The sequence below is a fragment of the Manihot esculenta genome, chromosome 11 (genome assembly GCF_001659605.2).
Source record: "Manihot esculenta cultivar AM560-2 chromosome 11, M.esculenta_v8, whole genome shotgun sequence".
Lineage (NCBI taxonomy): Eukaryota > Viridiplantae > Streptophyta > Magnoliopsida > Malpighiales > Euphorbiaceae > Manihot > Manihot esculenta.
In genome coordinates this window covers 3,549,211-3,568,681 of record NC_035171.2, presented here as the reverse complement: position 1 = coordinate 3,568,681, position 19,471 = coordinate 3,549,211, and the positions used below count along the sequence as shown (strand labels likewise).

Genomic DNA, 19,471 nt, shown 5'->3' with positions numbered 1-19,471 from the left:
TCAACAAAAAGCACAGGCTGACAATGCTTGAAACCTTGAATAGATTGACGATAAGCCCGAAATATGCGATCAAATACTCGGCAAGTACAATCAGTACAATCATTTATATAGTGGAGATCGTCTTTTATTATCAAGACTAAATTAGGATTGAAGTGGCAAACCGTATTCATGTATTTACGTAACCTTCCGTACAATTTGTTCCATCCACCAAAGATTTTTCTAATTGTAAATTGTTTTGCCTTCTATGTCTTCCAGTATGATGGTTCATATCCAACCTTATCCCTAACATCTACTTGTAGGTTTTTATTTTGATCTTTGGTTGTTCTTCTATCATAAACAAGATAAATTGGTATATAAATTTAGTATCCAATCGTCTATGGTCTCTTTCAACCATGGGGTTAGAATATGTATGCGATCTATTATAAATTACAACTTTCCACTCCTCAGACCCCTCCTTCCTTGAAGTACACAAATGCCATTTGCAATTGCTATTTTTATGTCTGCACTTAATGCTATATGTTTTCTTTTTGGTCTCATCAGAACAATATTGATGATGTTTGCGTAGATAATATTCCTTTGTTGCCGCCATTACAACATCTCTGAACGAAAAAATCATCCCGATAGAAAACTCTTTGTTCGGATGCCAAAACATATCAGTAGGAGGCCTTGCATAGGGATCGACCCTCATTAGGTCAAAATCTATTTCTAAAAACAGAGGAGGGTGTACAAGTGGCAAAGTGAGATTAGAATACTAAACAATTGCATTATCATCACCCGATAATATTTCATGATCCTCAATCCAATCACTTTCGTATTCATTATCATTTGAACTAGATAATGTATCTGAATTAACATATTCATCAAGTTCATCAACAGCTTCATTGACTATAATATCAACACTACCCATAATATAGTCTTTCGCACCAAACAAATTCATTAGACTAATAATAATCTCATCTTACTCTTTATTAATGGGACACAAAAGTGAGTCTGAACTCTCTAAATCAGCATATTAGAGGGTCCGGTACAATCAACATTTTTATCTCTGTTAACATCTCTAATAATATCCACATAAAATATAATGCTTTTGGATTCTATTGTACATATGTAATCAAACATCATCTCTACATCATCATCATTGAACAACTTAACTAAATCAAATTTGTATTCATTACCACTAATAATTGGTTTTCTATATTGAATCTTACATATGAATTTATTATGATATGACAATCTAGTAAAATGAACATTTTAAAAAAAAAAGTTCATAATCTTCATTTTATATTCGTAACCTAATTCAGTTGTAATAATATATCCATCCCAATATACAATGCTATAAGTCAGAGTAATAATTTTTATAAAATTTATTTCATGATTCAAACAAAAACAACAATATAACTATTTTAATGACGTTAATTATTTATTACAATAGAATTAATCATATTTTTTTTATTCTAATGAGTCCGATCTAATAATTTTACACACTCTAATATCTGACAAAAAGTAATATAAATATAAATATTGAATAAATGTAAAACATAATGTGGACAACTAATTTATCATTACCAATAAATTAAATCTTTTTATTCTTTTTATTTACAATTAATTTATAAAATTACTTTATTATATTTCTTTTTTATTATTGGACTTTATTTGTAATGACTAATTTATTCTTTTTATTTGCACTTAATTTATAAAATTACTTTATTATTATATTTATTTTTTTTATTGTTATACTTTATTTAATTTATCAGTACATATATCTATATTTAATTTAATTTTTCTTGTTAATCTCCAATTATTGTTTTTAACTTTATGACAATACATATTAAGATGTAAAAATTTACGAAGTAAAAAAAAATTTAAAATATACTGATAATAAATATTTTCATATCATATATTAGGAACATTTTACATAACTATCTAAACAATTAAATTTCTAGATAATTATATTTAAATAATTATAATATAATACGTTACTAATTATAATATTTTGTACATTACAAATTATTATGAACTAATCATATTATTTTTTCTAATACAAGCGACCATATAATATTTGCTAAAAAATTGAAACTAAAATTAATTAATCTTAAAAAATTCGTCAAGATTTAGAATAAAATTGGATATATAATTTTGAGATTGAAAAAGATCTCAAGAGAGATTGAGAGATTAGGATTTTTGAGAGATTAGATATTGAGGAGATGGGTGGGGAGGTTGTCCGGGCTCTTTAAGAGCCCTTGGTCAGGCGCTAGGTTTGTCTCTACCATTAGAGACTTTTCATGGCAAAGAGAATTTCTCTGCCATAGAGAGTTTAAGTGGTATTTGGCCTTCTCTCTATATAGCAGAGACGTAGCATTAGGCCTCTGCCATGTACAGGAAAAGTCTGGCGCTACTTTAAATGGCGTCAGGTGGCAGAGATAATTTTTGTCATGAAGAGGCTTCTCTCTGCTATGAAAAAAAGGTCTGACGCTACTTTAAATGGCGCCAGGTCTTGGCACTATTTATGTGTTTCTAAATAGGATGTACGATAGATTTTTTAAAAAAACTTTCAAATTTTTTTAATTAAACACAAAATCTTTTTAAAAAATTAAAAAACATTTATTTTATTAGTTTACATAAAATTAAATCGATTGGAAAGAATTTTTAAAATTTTACTGCTTTTAGATTTTGTAAATTTTAAAATTGCCTAATATGAATTTTTTATGAAACTTAAATTCGTTGGTAAGAAGTTTTCAAAAAAATAGTTTAATCATAAAATTGATAGTTTATAATATTTTATGAATTCTAATATATATAACTATATTAAAATTAAATTTATATTTTTAATTTATATAATCTATTTGTAATATATATAAAGTGAGAAGGTGATAAATAATACTATTACTTAAAATATTTACTAAAATTTATTTTGTCACAATAAAATATTAAATTTAATTAGTAGTTAAATTTTTTATTTATTATTTAAATTAATTGTAGAGTTTATCTAAATTTAAAATTCTTAATTTTATTTATATTTAATTTCTCTTATTTTTTTATTATAATTCAAATGGTTTAAAAATATTCCTTTTGCTTTTTGTAAATTTGAAAAAAATAAAATATTTATCTTCATTAAACTTAAATCAATTTTTTTTTAAATAAAAGATTCAAAAATAATTTTTATAGTTAGATATTTAATGTTTGATATTTAATTTTAGGGAGATTTATAATTTAATTTTTGAATATTGTTATTATTAATAAATTCCTATATTTTTAAAAATCTATTAAAACGTCATTATCTTTTCTCTTCGTCAACAAAATAGTCATTCCATTTATTTTTGCCATTAAAAATATAATAAAAAATCAAATTACCATCTTCTTTTCCTCTTCTTCCTCTTCCTTCTTCTTCTTCATTAATTCTTCTTCCTCTTCTTCTTCTTTGGTTCTTCTTTTTCTTCTTTTTCTCCTTTGATTATTCTTCGATTTTTCTTTTTATTCTTATTCTTTAAGAAGGAGGAGAAAATAATTATTATTATTCTTCTTCTTCTTTCTTATTTTTCTTCTTCTTCTTGTTCTTTTTTCTTATTTTTCTTCTTCTTCTCATTTTTCATCATCATCTTCTTCTGCTTTTTCTTCTTTTTTTAAGGAGGAGGAGAATGAGGGACTATTTAATTAACGAAAAAAAAAAACGATAAGGACGTTTTAATAAATATAAGAAAAGATAAGGGCATTTTAATAGATATGAGAAAAGATAAGGACGTTTTAATAGATATTTTTCTTCTTCTTCTCCTTCTTCGTCATCATCTTCTTCTTCTTTTCTTCTTTTTTAAGGAGGAGGAAGAGAAGGAGGGATTATTTCATTGACGAAAAGAAACGATAAGAACGTTTTAATAAATATAAGAAAAGATAAAGATATTTTAATAGATATGAAAAAAGATAAGGACGTTTTAATAGATTTCTAAAAATGTAGGGACTGACTTGTTAATAATAACAATATCCAAAAACTAAATAAAGAGTTTTATTTGAGAGCAAAATTGGATTTTAAAAATTTATCTCTCATCATTTATCTATTTTTAACGGAAAAATGGATGGAAGTACTATCTTATTGACAGAGAAAAAAAATAATGACGTTTTAATAGATTTCTGAAAATGGAGAAACTAATTTATTAATAATGACAATACCCAGAGACTAAAATATAAATCTCCCTTAATTTTATTTTTATTGTTAATGTCTTATTTGGCTGAAATAAATTTTATCCATTTTTTTATTAATTCAATTAAATTACACGTATTTTATACTTTCTTTTTATTGTATTTAAATTAAAAGTAATTACTAAACACAATTTCAAATAATAAAATTTTAAAAAATATTAATATTTTTTTATTTAAGATAACATAATACATAATTAAAATAAAAAAAATATATTAGAAATTTAAAATATTAACTACTAATTAAATACATCATAAATTAATTTTTTTTTACATCTCCCGAATTTACACCCTTCTTGATTGTTTAATGGAATCTGAATATTCTCTCTTTTTTCTTCAAACAATCATAAATATTCGTTTTATAATTATACATTCTCGCCATCCTAAAATTAATATTACAGTTAATATACTATTACTATTATATAATAAACAATTCAACATTAAATTAAACCGTATGTAACTTTTAATTTAATATTAAATTAAACCGTATATATACCTCTTAATTTTTTATTTTCTCTCTTATAATATTTTTTTTCAAAATGAAAGAGTATTTTGTAGGTACATCCAAAATGCTGGATCTAATTTTTCATAAATATGAAAATAAGACTTTACTAAATCAGAATAATTTTCTACTTCGAATTTTATCCAAATAGTACCTAAAATTTGAAAATAATACAACAAAACCGTTTCTATCAAAATATCAACCATTTCTATGTCCCGCATATAATAAATATAATAAATTATTTTTTACAGATAATAGTTGAGCTATACAACGTGTTAAATTAAATTACTTCGACAGTCCATTCTTAATTTGTAGATTTCTTCCCACATTTTCTTCACTCTATCATCATCGAACTTACTCTTAAAATTTTCGAAACAACATAAATAGATGTCATGAGTGAAAAATAAAATTTTGAAAAATAATTTAAGTAGGTTTTTAAGGGAAAAGAGAGAAGAGAAAATATGAAAAGAAAGAAGATGGGGTGGAAAGGCCTAGAGTTGGGTTTAAATGGTCAAGCTTGGTGGTTTTTTGACAAGCGCCAGACATGGCGCTTGTTTGATAGGCGCCAAGACTTGACGCTTCTCAAATAGACGTTAGACACAATTCTCCGTTGCCACTCGAAAATCAAACTCTGAAATCCTAAATTTACAAATAAAAAATTCTATAACCCCTATTTGATAAAAATCTCCCGACAACCTATTCAATAACAGAAAAGGAGATTTATGGTCAAATTAAAGATGAAAGATGCCCCTTGTCTAAATGAATAAAGGACGAGAATATGGCAGATGAAGGATCTAAAAATACTAACAAAGGAGAGATATTATTATCTTTCTCTCTATGTATATATATATATATATATATTTCCTCCATTAATAAGTATCCTTTTTATAATTTTTTTAAAAATTTATGTATTTATTTATAAATTTAAAATATTTTTATAAAAACAGTTCTAAATATACATTTATTAGTATTAGTCAATACAATAATAAATTATATAGTTTTTAACATTTCATAAAAGGATATTTTAGTAAAATATCAATTTTATTAATTTATTTTTTTATAAAATATTTTTATTAAAATATTCAAGAAAAATTTAGAACATCATGTCAACTATGCTCCGAGTCAATCGGTGTTTCACAACACCCTACTCTAATACCACAAATGTTAAATAAAAAACCTGAAATAATCTCCCATAGAATTACATCAACAATAAAGCTCAGAGATTCAGATCAAAATTGGTGATTAGCATATAATACAACTATTTTAATAAAATTATGAGTAGTCATATTAGTTTGTTGTCGAATCTAATTCAGATTGCAACTTGATTTTAATAAAAAAACATGTGTACAATTACGAATCACTTGCCAAAATTCCGATATATTATCTTCCTTTGACTGCAGAGAAACACAAACTTTAAAATCTATTTTATCTTTAAGCTAAAATAGCACTTCCTGTTAAGGGTGAGCATTCGGTCGGTTCGGTTCAAAATTGAATCGAACTGAATAAATCGAAAATTAAAATTTTAGTATTTATAAAAACCGAACCGAACATATTTTGGTTAGAAATCGAATCGAACTGAATCGGTCTGATTCGATTCGATTCGATTCGGTTTTGATCGGTTTCGATTTCTAATAAATTTTTTATTTTTTACACTTTACTTTTAATATTTTAAAATTTAATTAAAATATTTTAATTTTAATATGATTTAATTTTTCTATATTATTGAAAATAACATATTATTATCACTAAATCGGTTCGGTTCAGTTTTTTCAATTTTTTTCTGATCAAAATCAAACCGAACTGAAATAATCGAAGATTTTAAAATTAAAAACCAAATCGAACCAAAATAAATAAAAAACAGAACTGAATTTTCGAATTAACTCGATTCGGTCAATTTTTTCGGTTTGAACCAAATACTAATCACCCCTACTTCCTGCAATAATACAATTTCTACTAAGATGAGATCTACGATATACTCAAAATACTACTATACCAAATGAAGTTTTACCCACATTATACAATACAAATACAAAACCATTGAGATTACACTTCAATCGACCACTCTTTAATTAATTTTTATTGTCAATCTCAAAATCATATGTGACACTCTCCCTTTAATTATTAGGCCAAAATCTTGTGGATAATCTATATTATTAGCACAAAGGCAAAGCATCACATTTCTTTGAAATATTAAACTTTGAAGGAAAAAAAAAAAAAAACTAAAGGCATTAGTTATTAGCTTTGATACAAAATTGGGCAACATCATTATTAGATTTATGATTTGATGTAAAAGATTTCAGGTTGAAAATCATTGAAATAAGGGTAAAAATTTATAACTTATAAGACAATTAATTAATACTCCCATGAATTTGATAACATTAACCTTAACAAAGGTTAGAAACTTTTGGAACAAAAAGACATTAATAAATAAATGTAACTTTGAAAAATAGAAGCATGCTTATGTTTAGTAACTCAAACATAAAACAAATAAAGTGGCATCATTAACTCTGATGGTAAATGTAATTAAATAAATTTGTGAGATTTTTAATTTTAATTTTTTTATTTTTAATTTTTAATTTTTATTTAAAAAATAAATAAATAAAAAAATTTGAGAATACATAGTAAAAATAATAATAATGTGACATAATAAATAGGTAAGGATGACGAGAGAAGACACGTGTCAAAGCGAGGGGAAAAGGGTGTGTGGCTCCATGGCACTTGAGTGCATCTAAAAAGTGATTTAAAAAAACCCGAGAATGGGGTCCATATGAGCATATTCGGGTCAGGCCCCCCACATGCCTTTTCTTTTTTTTTTTTTTTTTTTTAAAAATAATTTTCATATATATATATATATATATATATATATATATATGGTTAAAGAACAAATATGGATTGCTATAATGAGTAGTAATAAAAAGTTGGCTTTAAATAAGAAGAAAAGGAATGTTCACAGAATTTATTTTATTTATTTAAACTGTTGAAAAAGGTTTATAACAGTACAATTTTTGTTGTGTTGCTGCAACTTATCATTGCGTAGATGAATAATATTTTTATTTTATATTTCTTTATTATTTTATATAGAGTATTTACTTAATTTTACATACTCAATTGAATTTTAAATATTTTAGTTATGAAAATATATAAATAATAATTATTTCTAACTCCTCAATCTTATTTTATTTTATTTATTTTTGCATGAATTTCAATTCTGTAATTCAATAATCTAATAATTAAACATAAATTTACTTGGCTAATTTAATATTTGTAATGTTAAATTTAATTCAGTATTAATTAATTTTTATAATTAGACAAGGAATTTATTAGAAGTCTCCAAGAGAATAACAGATCAGAAAGTGATTTCTGTTCTTAATTTGAATTGCAGACATAAGATTTCTTTATCTCTTTTCCTTTTCTATGCAAATCTAATTCTGATAGTTAAAAAGAAAATTTTGAAAAAAACAATCAGAATTAAAAAAAAAAAAAAAAAACACGTGCAATTATGTCCATGCAATTAATGTCCAAAGTTTATCTCTAACGTCTTCCCCCTACTTCTGGCAGCTGATGATTTTCTCCAATCATCAAGAAATTGCTGCAAATAAAGAAAATTTCTGATAAACTCCCATGGGCCAAACTCATTAAGGGAAGGCAAATCATTCACTCTCACCATACATTGGTTTCAATTCAAGATTTGTAGTAAAATAAAAAAAGTTTGTAACGTTCAGCTACCTGCTTAGGAATTCCATCTAGAAATTTCAGATCGGCAATTTATGAAAAATTTTCAATTGTAAAAAATAAATAGTAGGAAATTACTAAATAATTTGAATTAATCATTTTTTGTCAAGTGAGAAGTGGGTCTAAGAATTATTTGGATCAGTTTGACCCTGACTGTTTCAATTATCAGATCCATCCTGAATCAGAAAAATTATGCAGAAGTAGCGAAGAAAGACCTACCCGTATGAGATAAAGGGTATTCGATTCAATTGCGATAAGAACGTCGAAAATTTAATTAGTAGGGAAGAATGTGATGTGAATTCTACATTGGGGCTTAAATTCAATTTGGAGAAACTCTAGTACAACTAAATTAAAATTTATTGGCATTGCCTCATAACTCTCGTGATAACTCTAACCGTTAAAGGATTTTTCAAAGATGCTGCAATGCATTCAAATGAAAGAAAAAATATAAAGTAAAAGGAAGGATTTTTTTTTTTTTACTTGATAAGCAAAAGGCTTGTTACAATTGAGAGGAAGATGGAGATATACACTCTTTCCTTTTGATAATAGGACAAGAAAGAATGATACTCCTGCTGGATAAGCATCTCGCAATTAACAAAACTACTAATCAATCAAAAAGCTTCACACACACATGAAGCTCTATAAGACATGCGGAGAAATTAAGGAAACATCAACAGATACAACAAGATCATTATCTTAATCAAAGTTAGAGGGTACAATGAAGGATGATAATAATTTGGGCAATTTTCAATCTTTAGTTAGAATGCATAGCATCATGAGCAATCAGCCTTAGATTGTTGCAGAGTGACTGCTCATGATGTTATATCATTCAATCTAAAAGCTTCAAACTCATCAAAATGCCACAGCTAGCTTCAGAACCCCCCGCCGATCGCTGGAGCCCAATAATCAGCACCATTATCGCTTCCGACATGCTGAGTACAAGACACAGGAACCAAGCACAGACCTCTGCTCCTCAAGTCCTTTGGCATTTCATGGCTATCCTGATGTATTTATGATCAAATAATCAATACCCTTTTCATAATATATATTAATTTCTATGAGTGATCTAAAATCAATTTGCTTAATAAAATATAATAGAGCCATGATGAGGATTAGGAAAATGATGACTGTATATAATAAAGAATAATAAGTCAAATGAAGGAGAAAATTAATTTATTGTGCAAAATACTATAAAGATGCTGCACAAAGAAAAAAAAAATAAAGATCAGTACCTGCTGATTGGAACCTCCTTTTCTTTTCAAGCAGATGCCTTTCAACATCTAAGTGAAAAATGAAAAGGAGGGGAAAGAAAAAAAAAAAAAAGTATGGGTGTTTTTCTTTTTAATCTTTTTCTCAAAACCCTTTTTTGGATTCCCAATTACTCTTAAGTAATCCAAAATTGTGGTTTTGATTAATTTTCAATCAGGTAAAGTTGTAGAGAAAGCTGAGAACTTTGTTCTTTATTCCATAAACATGGTTAATGCTGATTATTATCATGTAGAAAGACTTGATTTTTTTTTAAAATAAAAGTGGTGGATCCAATAAAGCATACCTGACCTGGGTCTTCAGGAAACATGGAATTTTTTTCTCCTTGAACCTAACAAAAAAAAAATCTCTTTTTTAAGACGGTAAGCCACACAAACACACATGGGCTAAACTAGCACATGTGCATACTCACCAGAGTGGAAGAGAGAGAGAGAGGAAATCTTATTGGTGTTGCATTGGGAAAGGAGGAATGAGTATATATATGCAAGTGGGTACTTACAGATTGTTGGTTCCTAACGTTTGATGATGAATTGCCCAAGTAAGGGGAGCTAAGGGCCTGCAAAAATGAAAGGAAGAGAAAAGAGAGAATAAGATTTGATGACTTTCATAACTAAAAATAAATTTAATGATTAGAAAAAAGCATGCATAATTCAAAGCACTTTAACTGCATGCTGCTCACTGATTCTGAGTTGCTTGCAGAGAGTATAAAAAAAAAAAAAAAATTGAAGAAACATCACCTCAATTTGACCCTGCAGGAATCTGATATATCCAATAGCTTCTAACAAGACAGAAGCTGTGTCAGTCTGCAAAAGAGGAACACATCACCCACACCCCAAATCATCCTTTTGATCTTCTTTAATGTTAAAAAAGAGAGAGCCAAAAGAGTAAAGATAAAGAGCTAGCACATAGAGAGCTTTGATGATATTTCTTTTGAAAAAAAAAATCTTTTTAAAAAAATGGCTTTATGAGTTTTATCATAGAAAAGAATAAAGCAAAAAAAAAAGAAGAAGAAAGAGTGGGGGATAAAAGATCACTGCTTAATTATTCTTCTTTCTGTTCGGAGATTGTAAACGAAGAAGTAGAGTTTTTAGTTTACCTTTCCAAATGGGGAAACTAGCTGGTGGAGTGCTGTGATTCTATCACCCAACTTCTCCTTCCTCACCTGTCTCAGTGGAGTTTAACACATAAGACTAAATTAGAGAGCTGCACGATTTGTTACAACTTTATCATATTTTTTTATTTAATTAATAGATGAAACATAGCAGAAGAATCACACATGCCCAGACAAAGACAATCAAGAAAGACATTATACCGACTCAGACACAGACAGGCCGCACACCCACGCTGATAAAGATAGAGAGAGAGAGAGAGAAGCTGCAATACCTTTAGAGGTGGTTGGGTCGGATACGGCTGAACCCTAGGCTTCTTGCTCAGTCCACCAGTGGCTGTACTATTGCACTATACATCAAACGAAGGAGAAAAATGAAAGAATATGAGAAACCCCAGATGAAAAAACTCGGTTTACTATTCATACAGACAATGAATGAAGAGAATTGGCCTGTCTGTCCCTTGCATACCTCAGATGATTGATCTGGATGTTGACTCCTCACACATGGCTTGTTATAAGAGAAGTCCAGTATATTACTACTGAGAGTTGTAATACAAGACCTAGGAGACGAGACTGGCATTACTTGTGGCCAAGTAGTAGGCCTGAGCTGCTGAAATTCTTCATCTCCATGACCGTACAAATTGCTATTTTGAGGAATTTCTTGCTTTACATCAGCAACTACAGGAACCCTTGAGTAAGGATTCAAGATTGGGTCTTCCCAATTTTCCAACTTTTTAGGTTGAAAGTGACTTAGACCAAACCTATCTTCTTCTCCTGACAAACCCCCCCTGTAAGAAAAAGAAAAAATTATCCTAGTTAGCATAAGCCCCGCCAACATTCTTATCAATTGCGAAAGCAGAAACCCATGTCCTAATATATGGTCAGTGATGCCGTGCATGTAGTATACAGTGAATATTTCAGAGGGAGGGGAAGCAAAGCTCATACAAATAAATTGAAGTATATACTGAATATATAAAGAAAATATGATGTGTAGATCAGGAATTAAAGAAAATCTATGAGAGTACAGCATGTGAAATATATATAATAAAAAGTGAAGTTGAGATAGAGATATATACAAAAGTAGTTGGCTCCATGACTGAGGAAGCTCTTGGTTATCAGTCAAAGAATTAAAAGGATGTGAAGAAGAAGATCCGAGCACGTATTGGGAAGGGAAGAGAGATGGAGAAGGAGATGAAGATAACAAAGAAGAAGGCTGTTGAGATGGTGGATGCACGCTCCACCGGCTAGGGTTTCCAGCCATCATTAGCTTGGCAGTACTGATGGGCGCAAGTTCTCTGCAAAAACACACACACGCTCCAAATTCCTGCCTTCAGAAAAGAAGCATATAAGAAAAAAAAAATACAAGTTCTTTTCTCCCTTCACTTTCTTTCACTTTGTCATATTTCCTTGTTTATGCATCCTTACAAGGCCTTTGATAAAGCTTTCAAAGTCCTGTTTGCTTTCCCAGATGAGGTTGAAGAAACTTTGAGTCCATTTTCTCAAAGAATTTTTATAGAGATGTGGGGTTAGAGAGCTTTGCATATGTTTCCTTCTCTTTCCTTCTTCCTTTCATTTATTTAGTAGCCTTTTTTATTCTTTGCTTTTGCTTTATTATAAAGTGGGGGGTAACAAAAGCTGGTCACCAGTGTTTCCAGCCCATAAACTAATGGTTATTTAGAAGCTTATATAACTTGTTTCCTTGATTTGAGGTGGTACATTGGGATTGTTTTGGAGTTAGAGTTAGGGTTAGGGTATGATCATTTAAGGTATAATTTTATAGTAGAATTTTTTGTTTAAAAAAATTCACATTATCATGCCTTTTCTCTTTTCTGGATCAATAATTCAACTAGCAAACAGAAATGCTGAATCTATGTAGGAAGGTAGCCCTAGAATTTCAGCATATATAATAGAAAAGTTCTTTATAATTAGCAAGAAAAGAAAATTCCCATACTCTCACACCAATTATATATGTACTATTTCAATCTTATTTTATTCATACATACATATATGAGGCTGCTAATTTAATCTGTACTAAGTGCACATGCTTCCAAGCAAAAAGGTAGATAAGCCATTTGATGGGTTTCCATTTAATTTAGACTTGAAAAAACTGAGAGACAAAATATAATGATTGTATATTTTAGCCTATTATATGAATATATTTTGAATTTTTTTTAAAATTTTTTTGCTGTGGTACTTGAGCAGATACTGAACATGATAAAAACAAACTGAATATGATCAATCAGATGCTTTCATATAAAAATAAAAGATGTTATTTTGGATGATTTTGATTTTGTTGTTTGAAGAGTATATAGGCAAGAAGTTGAAGATAATATACACAACAGTGAAAATCATAGGATATTTGACAATCTTTTTGACTGATATATATAATGCAGCCATGGTTTTTAGCAGGCCCACAAATTGAATGAAAATGATTGTTTTGTGGAATCCCAACATAAGGAGATATATGTACAACTTAGCTCTGCTAATTAGAAAGGTACATTATCTGCCATATACCCTCAGATCTATGTTCTTCTGTTTATTGGGATGTGAAGACATTTCCCTTGTTTCAAACATATATAATCTTTCCATGTTAAATCACTTGACATATCAGAAGCTTCAAATATTCTTGAATATCTAAAAACTAAGGAGAAAAAATAATACACTCTAATTGCTGAAACAATAAGAATTCAAAAAAGAAAAGGAAGAATATTGTATTTATTTTGTAAAATACAATGATTAATCCTTGATATGCTTATTAATCAAGTCTATTAAATGATTTTGTCATTTGATTAAAAATCTAATAATTAATTAAATGTTTTAGTAATGAAAAAGTCTAAAATTAAACTTCTAGCTTACAACCCTTTCCTTCAATCATGTCATAGAATTATATATAAATATTTTGGAATGGTTTGTTTTGTAAAATAAAGAATTAAAATGAATTCTTAATAAATTGTATAATTTCAATTTATTTGGAAATAATTTTTTTAATTTAAAAAGAATTGAATTCTTTTTAAAAATTATAATAAAATCAATTTAAATTGAATTCTTATAGAATTTTTTATTTTAAATAGGGAATGCAAGAAAATTAGGAGAAGATTTTTTATAATTAAGTCTATATATTTTTATTAGGATCAAATAAATTTTGACCTAATATAATATTATCTTATTTTTTTTATAAGTAAAAGTGCATGTGCTTCTTCTCTCCTTAGCCGCCTTAACCAGGCCGACATACCAGAGCAGCAAGAAACTCGTTAATGATAACCAGGGAGAGATAGCTTCACCTCCTCCCGTTCATGAAGGAAGTGATGCAGGAAAGGTTCCGTAGAGCACGTTGATATTACGAAACCACCCTGACTAGGCGTTAGAAGAGAAAGAAATGCTACCATGAAAGCTACATTTTTCTCTTTTTGATTTTCTGTCGAAATGAAAGCTATCTATTTCGGGCCAAGGCATAATCGTTTTCTTATCTTCTCTTCAATCTAGTGTTTGGTTACTATGAAGGCATAAATTACATCACACTTTGCACACGCTTCCACTCAAAAAGTGAGGCTTACAGACATGAACACATAGCATTCATACAAAAGCTTCTACACGATCACCAACCACTTGCTATCGCTTCATAGCGATTGCAACCACTAATATGGGGATTTATTTTTTCTTACCTAACTACTAGATTACAGACATAATCAAAAGACCTTAGAGAACCCAATACTGAGTCGAGTCGACTCAACTCCAATAATTGATCAAGGTGTCAACATGTTGCTAATGGAGCTGTAGATCAAGAAGAAAACAATAGAGCTTTTTCAGGAATTTATGAATTGAGAAAAGAATTTCTTAATTGCAGAATATGACAAAGAATGATTCCCAAAGCAATTGGGTGAACAATTTCTTCTACAGGAAGACAAAAAAAAAGCAGCTTTATCACTTGATTAAATTATATGCCTAATTGGGCACATCTTCTTCTTCCTCTTTTGTTTTCTTTTTCCTTTTTTTTTCTTAAATTTTTTACAGTACTTAATATTGATCTTCATCCTACTGCTCTATCACTCTGGACTAGGAGCAAAGAAACCATGCCGCTGCATAGCTACTACTGGCTCGCTGCATCTAGGACAGCGGTATGCTGGAGATGCAGAACATTGTGTTCTAAGGCAGTAGTAACAGTACCTGCCAACATCAAAAGTCAGACTTGAAGCAAAATATTAAGCTATAAAAGTAATTTAGAGAATGGAAACTTTGCAGTAAGGTGTGTTCGACCATTAAGTAGCTTAAAGTAAGTGCTAGTCTTGTTTATGGAACGAACTTCAGGCAAACAGAGGAGCAAGAGAAATTATTGGGGATAGGATTTTGCTACTACTATTTATAACCCAGTGGGCCACAAAGTAAACAATTGAAAAAGAAAGGCAAAACGCTACAAGGATTAGGAACTTGTTTAGGCCTTATCACCACGCTACGCACACAGAAAAATGTATTGACAATGAAGTTCACATTATGTAGGGTAGCTTCCTAAAAGTTGGAATAATCAAGGATGTGTAAGATAATTTATTTTACCTGTGTTGACAGGGAAGAGCAAGGAATGGAGTGGTTGGAATCGAGCGGCAAACAGGACAAGTACCATCATCTCCTGTGGAACTAGAGGATTTGTCCTTCGAAAACGAGCTAAGTAAGCTTTTAACAGATGATGAGTTAAGAAGAGGAAGCAGCAACAATAACATCTCCTGCAAATCACCAAAAGCAGTAAGTTCCAGAACAAATTTACCAAGACAGACTCATTTTGGCTGGTATCTTGGCATTTCAAGCCGAAGTTAAAAGACATAAAACTCCTAAAGTGGCAACCAAAGCCAAGTGATTAATGTAAATCTCCACAGCTAGTAATACCATATATGGTGGATGCCAACCCTGTAGTTGATGAGCTCTGTAATAAGATTTACCTGGACAGGTTCCACCAGCAGGCCATCTAAAAGAAGAATTCTAGTCACCTTCAAGTTAACTCAAGGAGTTTCAAATTAATATCCAGTTGACTAGCAATTAGTAATTTACCAGAACCTACTTCAAAACATTAATTTCTACAAAAATTAGAAACTGACTCATTAATTGTATATACAATTTCTGGGCGCTCAATTTCCTCCGGTACAGTGTTTAACTTTGTAGCCAAGAACTATAACAGTTTGTATGAGATGTCTAAATGCAACGAAGTCCTGGTAAGAAAACAAACAAAATAATTGAACTGGCATCATATCAATGCATAAGACTTCTGAGAGGTGGCATGCAACATGCATTTCAGTTTTAGGTAATCCTCAAGCATTCCAGAAAGGCAATCTTTATTTTTCATTGCGGGGTTATTTGGTATGGAATTTAAAAATTGTTAAAGTAAAGGCAACAATAAAATATTAGATGAACTGAAATCCTAAATACAGTCACAAATAAAAATATATTAACTTAAAAAAATAAATGTTTTATATCATGTAAGAGCAACAAGAAAAGAAAAGTGACCCCATATCTCTTTTTCAATTCCATTTTCCTCTCTCTCTCTCTCTCTCTCCATCACACCTATGAGTTGGTTCTTTTTTGTTTGTGTTGTCTTTCTTTTTATTTTGCTTTTTTTCCTTTTTGACCGCTGCATAAGCTGATTAGGTAGTCTCACTCCACAATATCCACAACTTATTGCCAATTCATTAATTAGAAGCAACCACCAGGCAATTCTGAACAGCAAGGAGCATTATTAAATACCAACAAGAAAAGGACATTAGATAATTCAGGTACCAAAAGAAAAAGTTGAGAACAGAAAGAGACCTTCAAACTAGCAAAAAGATACATATAAAGCGTGTTAATAAAGGCATTTCCCTCACATATGAAACTTTGAGTCAGTGACTAGATAACATGTAAATCTTAAAATTCAGAATCAATTACCGAAAATTCATTCCACACTAATTGGCGATTCATGTACTCAAAGCTAACAGCACGGTTCATATTAGGGCTTCCATAGACAAGCCTTGCTCTTAAGACTCTTTCAATGAGGTTCCTAAATCTGCATCAAAACAAGACAGAAAATGGAGATTTGTCAAACCCAGAGAGATCATCAACTGAACAACCTTTCCAGTAATGTATTTTCTGAACAATAAAATTATATAATATAAAATTCATCAATCAAATTCACAAAAAGTGCAGATATTTAATTCAAATAACTAAAGCAAGACTTGAGTGTCCCAAAATAAGTATATAAATAGTCATCCATTCAAATGCATCCATAAATGGTATCCACTAGTAAACATCAGCTAGACCAATTCTTAAATCCTGTCAGAGATCACCACTATCACGATAAAGGCATTTGTTAGATCCCCCCAAAAAAAACACACACACACACAATAATAGACCAAATTAATCCATACGGAAGAACAATAAATGACTAATTTTAACTGACTCTCTTTTCAGCAATGTGAATATTACATCTTGTATAAACCAGTTTTATCTAACATTCATGGCTTAATTTTTGTGCAAGTTATTCTTTTGGAAAATTAGATTCACAAACCATGCTCGAAACCATACCTTCCCGTGTAAAGAAATATGAGCAGGTTGCCAAATGAAGCAGCTTTGTAAAGTCCCTCAACTCGTTGTATCAAAATCCATACTCGTCGTGCTAGAGGCCTCTGAAGAATACAAAAGGAAAATGAGTACTCTGCTGCACTGTTCAATCCTCCATCAATACTTCCAGGGTGAAAAGAATATGAATTAAGAAAAAAAGAAAGAGTACCCGCTCAGAATCACCCCATCTACGAAAAGCTGAGAATGACTGCAAGCGAGCCCAGACATATTGACCACCAACAGTGGCAATGCAATACCAGATTTTCTGAGCCACAGTAAGTCCAGGTCCTTCCAAACCTGTTCTGACTGTAGGAACAAGACATGCCAAGCAAAAGTTATAAGACAACTTTGCTCAAGCTAGTAACAGATGAACAGAATTAGCATATTACAATGGTAAATATATTGAACTTGCATTTGAAAGCCCAATAAGGTACCCACAAAGGGTAATCATAGCTAAGATGAGGAACATATTGATAAGCATGTAGAAAACCTATTTAAACAGGCCCACGAGAGCAATGGAAGAATCTACAACCATTGAGTTTGCTAGAGCATCACTTATCAAGTGCAAAGGCATTCAATTTCAATCTAAACACAATAATCTAAACTTAACACATAACATTGAACCAGCTTCCAGCTATGCAGGAAAAGTGGAGATGTGCTTACCTTTTTCTCTCGGTTCGACTGCACGATCATCTCTATACCTCAGATTCATCAGAGCATTTCCAGGAGTAGGCTTATCTACCCAAATAGAGAACCTCCAAATAAGAAACTCAAGGAAAGCATCAAGTTCTGGCTCATATTGAAATAACATTCCTGGCTAATCCCAACAAATGGAAGAAACCAATTAAACGTTGCCTCATGCAGCATCAGAATAATATACATGAGCAAATAATTAAAAAATCAATGTTATATACCAGAAGAAACAAACAAATACCTTCATTAGAGAGAAGACCTTGACCAATTGCTCTTTTAACATCGCTGACATTTCAATGTCTAATCTTGCAGCATCAAATTGATTAACTCTAGATATTGAAATTGGTATTGTTGACTGCCACAGGAATCAAACATAAGAAACATCCACATGGATATAGATAAGAAAGCAATTTACTTGCACATAGGCCCATCTCAAAATTTTTAACCTAACTTGACCATATAGAAAATTTTAAAAATTGGCTCTATAAATTGACGTATAAAATAAACAATAAAATAAGTCCAGAATTACAGAAAATTGGACACTATCGAGTCCAACGGGAAAGAAAATTTGCTCAGGCATATTGGCAATAAATGGTTTCCTGGATAATATTTCTCCGAGATTTTTTCTTAACAATAATTTGGTGGTGGAAATAGGGAAATTTAAGTCATCTAACGCAATTCAGCTATAGCAAACATATTTCTTGCCCCATGAAGTTCCTAACTTTCTTATCTAGGTTGATTTGGAAACCAGTTAGTAGACGAAAGCAACAAACAATTAGGACCAAAAGATAAAGAAAATCCTTAATTAATGGTTGGAAGGGGAAATTAAATGGAGTAAGCAGAATAAATAAAAATACCAGGTGAGACGAGGGGGTGAGAGATTGCCATTGAGGAAGCAATTTCTGGTAAGCAAGAAGCCATGCATCGTGTGGTGGAGGCGATGTACTGCTACTACCCATTTCGAAGAAAGTGCAATTCTGGGATTGCTAGGGTTTGAAGCAGAGAGGGAGATATGCTGTGCTAAGCACTATTCACAGAAGCAGCAGCAGTAAAAGGTAGAAGCTAGTTGCACTGTTCATCTTTATTAGTAATTAATTATGTGAAAGGAGAGGTGGAAGTTATCGTTAATTGATAAGAAGGGCATTTTGGTCATAATGTTAGTTGTTTTGTGTTTTTCAAGAAAATGCAGGTGTGGTTTGATCGGCTATATACATGTATTATCCAACAATTTCTAATCAAAACTTAAATATTTTGCAAAAATATCAAAGCTTAAAGATATATGTATGCTTATTGCAGTCTTATAATGCATTTTTGTAAATTAAAAAAAAAAAATTCTCCTCATTTTAATGGGAGATTTTTTAGAATTTCTATGTGTTTATTGGTTCGTGGCTGCGAAAGATGGC

General features: G+C 30.2%; 2 protein-coding genes across 2 annotated transcripts; both read right to left on the bottom strand.

The window, feature by feature from the left end:
* Nucleotides 1-8,927: 8,927 nt before the first annotated feature.
* Nucleotides 8,928-12,399, bottom strand: LOC110626123 (transcription factor bHLH68). Its single transcript, XM_021771875.2, has 8 exons — nt 11,873-12,399; nt 11,266-11,584; nt 11,072-11,146; nt 10,785-10,850; nt 10,426-10,491; nt 10,188-10,244; nt 9,975-10,019; nt 8,928-9,423 (listed from the first exon to the last, which is right to left on the bottom strand). Exons 1-8 carry the CDS (start codon nt 12,058-12,060, stop codon nt 9,295-9,297), a joined length of 945 nt encoding a protein of 314 aa, XP_021627567.1. The 5' UTR covers nt 12,061-12,399; the 3' UTR covers nt 8,928-9,294.
* Nucleotides 12,400-14,574: 2,175 nt separating this feature from the next.
* On the bottom strand, nt 14,575-19,183 carry LOC110627051 (peroxisome biogenesis protein 2). Its single transcript, XM_021773274.2, has 8 exons — nt 18,926-19,183; nt 18,310-18,423; nt 18,039-18,192; nt 17,545-17,681; nt 17,340-17,440; nt 16,704-16,821; nt 15,345-15,511; nt 14,575-14,960 (listed from the first exon to the last, which is right to left on the bottom strand). The coding sequence occupies exons 1-8, from the start codon at nt 19,025-19,027 to the stop codon at nt 14,840-14,842; spliced, it is 1,014 nt and encodes a 337-aa protein (XP_021628966.1). The 5' UTR covers nt 19,028-19,183; the 3' UTR covers nt 14,575-14,839.
* Nucleotides 19,184-19,471: the final 288 nt, after the last annotated feature.

Bases quoted from the DNA above. Each gene is read 5' to 3' on its own strand.
- LOC110626123 (XM_021771875.2), bottom strand. From the start codon at position 12,060: ATGATGGCTGGAAACCCTAGCCGGTGGAGCGTGCATCCACCATCTCAA. The intron at 10,245-10,425 runs GTGATGTTTCTT...TCATTTTTGCAG, and splicing joins TCCTGCAGGGTCAAATTGAG to GCCCTTAGCTCCCCTTACTT. The intron at 9,424-9,974 runs GTATGCTTTATT...TAAATACATCAG, and splicing joins TTCCTGAAGACCCAGGTCAG to GATAGCCATGAAATGCCAAA.
- LOC110627051 (XM_021773274.2), bottom strand. From the start codon at position 19,027: ATGGGTAGTAGCAGTACATCGCCTCCACCACACGATGCATGGCTTCTT. The intron at 17,682-18,038 runs GTAAGCACATCT...TTGTTCCTACAG, and splicing joins AGTCGAACCGAGAGAAAAAG to TCAGAACAGGTTTGGAAGGA. The intron at 17,441-17,544 runs GTACTCTTTCTT...TGTATTCTTCAG, and splicing joins GATGGGGTGATTCTGAGCGG to AGGCCTCTAGCACGACGAGT.